The sequence below is a fragment of the Pygoscelis adeliae genome, unplaced genomic scaffold (genome assembly GCF_000699105.1).
Source record: "Pygoscelis adeliae isolate BGI_AS28 unplaced genomic scaffold, ASM69910v1 Scaffold87, whole genome shotgun sequence".
Classification (NCBI taxonomy): domain Eukaryota; kingdom Metazoa; phylum Chordata; class Aves; order Sphenisciformes; family Spheniscidae; genus Pygoscelis; species Pygoscelis adeliae.
In genome coordinates, this window is record NW_008825098.1 from 85,554 (window position 1) to 92,100 (window position 6,547).

General features: G+C 43.7%; 1 protein-coding gene across 1 annotated transcript in view; it reads right to left on the bottom strand.

The window, feature by feature from the left end:
* The window catches only part of UNC5C (unc-5 homolog C (C. elegans)), a 100,647-nt gene that overhangs the window by 25,195 nt on the left and 68,905 nt on the right, over positions 1 to 6,547 (bottom strand). The window contains exons 8-10 of the mRNA XM_009327068.1: positions 6,183 to 6,374; positions 4,566 to 4,910; positions 1,615 to 1,702 (exon numbers count right to left, since the gene is read on the bottom strand). Of these exons, the coding sequence (XP_009325343.1) occupies positions 1,615 to 1,702; positions 4,566 to 4,910; positions 6,183 to 6,374 (625 nt within the window). The remainder of the gene's footprint in view (positions 1 to 1,614; positions 1,703 to 4,565; positions 4,911 to 6,182; positions 6,375 to 6,547) is intronic.

Sequence of the window (6,547 nt, forward strand, 5' to 3'; positions counted from 1 at the left end):
AGCCTTCATTGCAAGTGAGGATTAGTGAGGATTCACACCTTTCCGTTCCACTTCTGCAGGCATACTTCAGCACACTTGCTTAGTTTGGCAGAGCACAGCTCCAAGCATGCTTTTCCCAATACAGGTTAACCTTCTATCCCCTGCGTGACCTGCTGAGTAACAGCTATCACAAAGCATGCAGAGGAGGCTTTATGACCCTTGAAGAAAATAAATCAGACTAGCATGTGACATTGGTTGTCCACAGCTGCATGAATAAGGAGGCAGGGATTCCCTCCATAACTGGCTGGAAAGAAAATAATTGCACATATAGCTCCTCCTAGGAATGAAATAAAATGTTTTTGGAAGAATTAGATATTTTAAAAAGGGAGATTTGGAGGCAAGCTGAATAGCAGGGGATGCCCCCTGATTTTAATTTTTTTTTTCCTTCTGCAGGAAAGAGTCCTTTTTCAATGCTGTCTATAAGTGTCTTTAAAACACAGCCAAAAGTAATAGGAATACAATCAATACTAGATATGAACAGAGACACTTTTTCTGTAGCTGCAATTAGCTGCTTTCAAAGAGCAGGCGATGAATAATGTATGCAAAAGGGTGGGTGGAGGGTTTACTTATTTTTTCTTTAAGCAGATTATTTTAGCATGGGTGAAAGACTACCAAGCTAAAGAATAGTGTTCAATATCACGCAGTGTATAAACAGCTGTGGCTTAGCACATAATAAAAGCCATTAAGGGGCTGAGCCAAAAAATGTATCTAGCTATGAGGAGGGGAAAGAGGCAAAGTACCGTGTAATGATTGCTTAGATTCACATTTGCCATGCAGCCTTTGTGCACGAGTCCATTCTGCAGACTAAGATCTCGCCTTTCTCTTCATTAGGTCTTCCTAAACTGCTTCAAACGGTATCTTGGTGTTTTCAGAAACTTTTTTGATGCCAAGGCTGCCCGATCACTCAGTAGACATTAAGATCTACAGTATGAATTGGCCACGCATGCAGATAACAGGTGAGAACAACAGGAGTCATCCCAACATTGGCTCTGGGTGGCCCTCAGCATGCTGTGCCTGGGGCTAAAGCAGGACAACTACTTGCTTACTTCTACCTCGTACCAAGGAGGGGTGAAGGACACCAAAAGCTTTGGCTCCATCCTCTTCACCGCATGGACTAGCCGAGCCCATGAAGGGTAAGATAAAAATTCACCTTCATTATAATAGGAGAGGAGATTTTCCAAGCCAGGTGCTCTGGCGCCTGTCCCTCTGCTTAGCCGATTTGTCACCTTGCTCCTCCGCTCCCTTCTCCTTTGCAGCACTGGTCTTTATTAAGAGATTACCTCACACCTTCTCCGCCGCACCAAACTCACGCTGGCACATTTTCCTCACTTCTGGCTATGATTCAGCATCCCCCCCAGCTTGAGGGCTTGCTGCAGAATGCAACTCTTGGTTAGAAAAGCAAAATTCTGAGCTGGTTTTGTGGCAAAGTTTATCTTTGGCTTTGCTCACATTTAGCTCCAAGTCAGCAAATAGCTTCAATGCAGTTGACTTTGCATAAGCATATTACCACAGGTCTTTAGTTACTACCTTTTGCCCCTCCGTTAATGCACAAGCAAATAAAGGAAGTCTTTTTACCTCATGTTCTCCTTCCTGTGAACTGTCACATACATTTCATAGACTCTCCCTTGTGGAACGGCCCCCGCTGGGATCAGCAAGCTTACTCCTGCAGAACAGAAGAGACACAAAAGATAAAATGGAGAAAAAAGACGCAAGTGGGCCTGTGAAGAGCAGTGACAGGAGAGGCAGAAGATGAAGCCTGCGATGCCAGATTTTCACCCAACCTCGCCAGCAGATTCTAAATGACCTCAGCAACTTGGGAAAAAAAGTATTTACTGCAATCCTGGCGTCTCCGGTGGTCAGCTGGTCTGTTCTTATTCCTCTTGTGCATCGGCACTGGAATAGGGGAGTGGAGAAGAGGATTTTCTTCCCTTCCATTTTATCTTATTTAAAGAGCAGACAGACGGTTACGCTGCTGCTTACCTCGTAAAATGATGGAAAAACTAATAACTCTGACTAAAACTTCCAACAGCTGTAACGGGACATCTCTCCCTAGGCAATTCTTACTTAATTAAAATCAGGAAAGAAAGGCAGTGCAGCACTGTCCCAGGAAGCAACAAGAACTAGTTGTTTTCTGAAAGATGGCTTCTGCGACTGGCATCCTGTCTTTCAATGCACTCAGCTTCTAATTAGACTACCAGGGAGACAAAATTAGGCTTCTTGGTATTTTGAATGTGCCTTGTCCTGTAGAGTGGCTCAAAATCCGGGTATCCAGCCTTGAAAAAAATGTGGGCAAATATGCTCTGTGCCCTTTTCAGTGCTGATTAGCTGCACACTTGATTACAAAACACTGTTCTTACATTACAGCAATTTCAGAAATGTAGCGAGTGCCCAGAAAACAGAGGGTCCTGTCGTTACACGACAAACACGGCACACGAACCAGCTATTTCACTCTGCTGGACATGTCTCAGCCAGCTGCCTTTGCAGATGTGGATTAGCTGGGAATCAGCGGCAAGGATCTTAATACAGTTATTACTACATAGCTGAAAACAAACCTACAGGCTGATTATTTACATATATACAAATGCACAAGAGAGGCTTTATAGAAACTTTGTACAGCTCCGTCTCCTCTTTAGCATACATGGTTTGGTTACTCTGGTGCCCTCCCATGTGTTGGTGTACAGGGGCTCAGTCCCATACCTGGCTTTGAAGGGGAGGGATTAGCTAGGAAAGCATTTTGCATGAATGCCGTCTGACACTTGTTTATTTACAGGCCTGTTACAACCTCACTTGTGCATGTTCTCAACTGTAACAGGGCAGGCGTAGCGTAAATGAAGGGTTTTGATCATATCACTAGGAGGATATACATACATCTAGAAGCAGCACGGAGGCATACACGGTAGCAGTAGAAAGATTGATACATTTTACGAAACTTATTTTAATAATTTTGAAGGCATTACAGCAATAAATATTTTTTTTTCTTTACAAATTGGTATTAATATATGTGAATTAAATGTGACTAATAGACATTGCTGACAACGTGCACCGCCATGGCATAAGAAACCTGAGTATTAATATCTACCTTCAGCTGCTACTTAGAGAAATGTGAAATCCAGGATTGTATAGCATGAATTTTCAACATTGCTCAGCAGTGAGCACCAGATTTCTTTAAGTAGTTCAGCTTTCACTCAGGCTCTTAAATTTAATAGCTGTTTTTGCCCCCTGTTCCACGGTAGCTCAGAGAGGAGGGCTGCTGCTCACCGACCACTTTTGGCTCCTTCCTGGGCAGTTTGGGGCTGCGTCCCGGAAGGACCAAACCACCTAGGTCCTGGGCCATCTAGGCATTTTGCTTTCTCCATAACATCAACAAGCAAGAAAAGATGCAGCAAAGGAGCAAGAGACAAGGGTAGGCCCTATCTCCTCAGTCAGGGCACCGTGCTGTAAATGGCCAAGAACTGACCACCAGATGTAAGGGAGGAAGGCAGAAAAGCTGTGAGACCTTGAGCTATCTCATCAGCGAGTTGTGGTCTCACATGTATTGTGGTCCTACCTGGACTCAGAGCTCCAGAGAAACCGGGCAGGGGGACTCATGACCACTGTATAGCCTGCATATTCCCCACATCCAGTGTTTTATGCATTTGATTCGACCCCACTTCAGGTGTTAACGTTGCTCTTCATTAGCATGCCAAACCCATGGGAACATCTAGGTGCTGAACTTCCTTTGAATGTCAACACTTCATTTAGGAACCAAACAGCAGTATGGCCCTCCTAAAATATCTGGCTGCGAGAACCGAGCTCTCCCAAGGCTGCCCAGGAGCTCTCTGGATGCTCTGAAACTGCATCCTGGTGCCTGGGTGGCTTGAAGGAGGCCCAGCAGCCTGGCCTCATACCGTATGAGAAAGACTGAGCAGCACTTTGCAATTACATCAAAAAGCACTTGCTGGTCAGTCCCCATCTTTCCTAGTTGTAAAACAAGTCGACAATATGTATAACAAGGAGAGAAATATAGAAAAGACACTCCTGGGCCTTATTTTCCTTGGGTGTGTAATGTGTGCAGGAAAAAAGCCTTCCAAAAATTAGTATTCTGCTGTCCTACTTCAATACCACACAGTCTGCAATGAATTGGAAGTGGAACAACCGATTTGTTTTTTAATTAATTTGTCCTTTTTATGTGTGATGACAAGATTGAGACTTTCTGGTTTGGAGTCCCTTTTTCAGAGCTGCATGAAAGGAAAAGGTCAAGGATGCTGAATCTCACTTCACACATGGAAGCCCTGAAGCCTTGCATGTCTCAGAAAGTGGCTAAGAGCCCTGCAATATTCTGTTAAAAAGGTGGCCAGGACTTTGGGAAAAGAATACTTGAAGTACCTTGGTAGACCTAAATGGAGGGAAAAAACCATCTGTTTGTTCTGAGCAAAGAAAAGGCAGAGTCCCTGGCGTGACCCTGCTTTTTCCTGCACAAAAGCAAGTTAAATCCACTTAAAAACACGGAACAACTGAGCCTTGAAGCCAACATGGCTAGCACTTACCTGAATTGGGAATTACTAGGTGACCTCCTAAAGAGTTGAAGGTCCCAAATGCGGTGCATGATGGGTCTGTTTGCCGAGCAAGGCTCTGGTTTTTCATGTTCAGGGTCTCATTCTCCAGCAGAGACTGTGTAATCTGCGGGGACAGCTTGGAGGAGAAGTCAGACAGGTCATCCTGGGGAGTGACTGCGCCAGAAGTGTTATAAACCTTGATTTTCAGATTGGGCAGCGGGTCCAGGATCGGAGAATTGGTCATTGGGATTTTATCAGAGACATCATGCAAGGCGTAAACAGGACCCCTGTACATGGCTGCAGCAGAAGTGAGGTCTGGTGGTACCGCCAGGAGGTCTGCTTGGAGATGAGAAGGAAGAACCGTATTACTTCTCTATTCTGATGACTTTCTTCTGGGTAACGATTTGAGTTTGCATTCTACATTTTGCATTTTGCTTTTCATACCAAAGGTTAAGATAAGCAAAGTCCTTGCAGACTAACCTTGGTCTCCTTTTCCATGCATTTCTCCAGCAAACTCCCAGGGCTCGTATTGCCCCAGCCACTATGGAATCTAATTGTCATACAAAATTACAGCACGTTTCTGCTCTAAGGATTTTTCACTGGGATTATTTTTCCAGGCTGCACTCAGATTTCCAGTATGACATGCTTAGCTTCAGGGCAAGATGTTTTCCATACTCAGTGGATCTAGTTTTATTAACTAATACCCCCTCCCTAAATGCTAAGTGAGAATCATTAACCCATTTTTCTAATTGGCCTAACGATAGCATTCCTGAAATAAAGGACAGAACAAACCTATGATGTCATCGTGCCCACGACTCCCCACAGTGGGGGATTAGTACCTGCATTACACTCTTTGGAGATTTGTTTTAAAAGTATCCCCAGCAAAGAAAATGACACTTCTGCTAATCTTCCACATGACAACTCTCTTGTCATCTTAACTCTTACTTTGATTTATTCTTTTTGCACACATATTGGGAAAAAAGAGGAATTCTACAGCCTAAATGTGGGTCTTGAAAAAGCCAGCACTAACTTCAGAGTGTTTTTTTCTGGCCAATGAAGCGTGGAAATAATCAAGCTGTTATGCACCAGTGATAAAAATGCTCATTATTAAATGATGTTCTACCACAACTACTTCTTCTACATTGTTTATTGAAAGTACAGTACTTCTTAAATGACTATTTATGCCTGTGGAGATGGGGCACAGTAAAAAAGGCTATTAGTGAAACAAAGGGTAGGAAGATGTGATAGAATTACTGTACTGTAATATCACTCCTGTGATGAATCCTGCCTCCGTTGTTTCTGTCAGAGCTTTGCCTTTGATTTAAATTTGAGCTGGACCTGTATTTCCATAAATGTCTCTGTGTTTCACTCTCACATTCACACTCTCTCTTCAGAAGTTAAATTCCTCTGCTTTATGCTCTTGAGCACATCTGAAAAACGCCAACGTGGGTTTTGAGCACTTGACCATCAGAAACAAATGGATATCATATTTCTCCCTTTTATGAAGTGCCAACAAGCATCCAGCGAATATCATTCATGCAGCCCAAGAGACCACAACCTTACAGCATCTCCCCAAATTGGTCAACATGGAGTGAAATGACAACTAACCTTGCCTCGCAGCCTTGATGTTAACAGGCTGAAATCCCCCATTTAGCGCCGAGGAGTCGATAATATCTGACTCAAAGTCACGGTGGTTCTTGCGATAGACAAACAGGGCCACAACCACGGAAATAGCCAGGCACACGATCACGGCTATGACGATCCCAACGTAGAGAGCAACATCATCTGAGTCAGGAGCAGCTAGAGGGAGAGAGGCCAGGAACCTTGAAGGAATGTGCTCCTCACAGGGACTTTCAAGAAAACACATTCTTATTATTCTCGTTTCCTGCAGATATTTACTACCTTTTTTATAGGTTAATTTAAAATCCATTTCCAAAGCTATATAACAGGTCTATGCCCTTTTGACGGAAAAT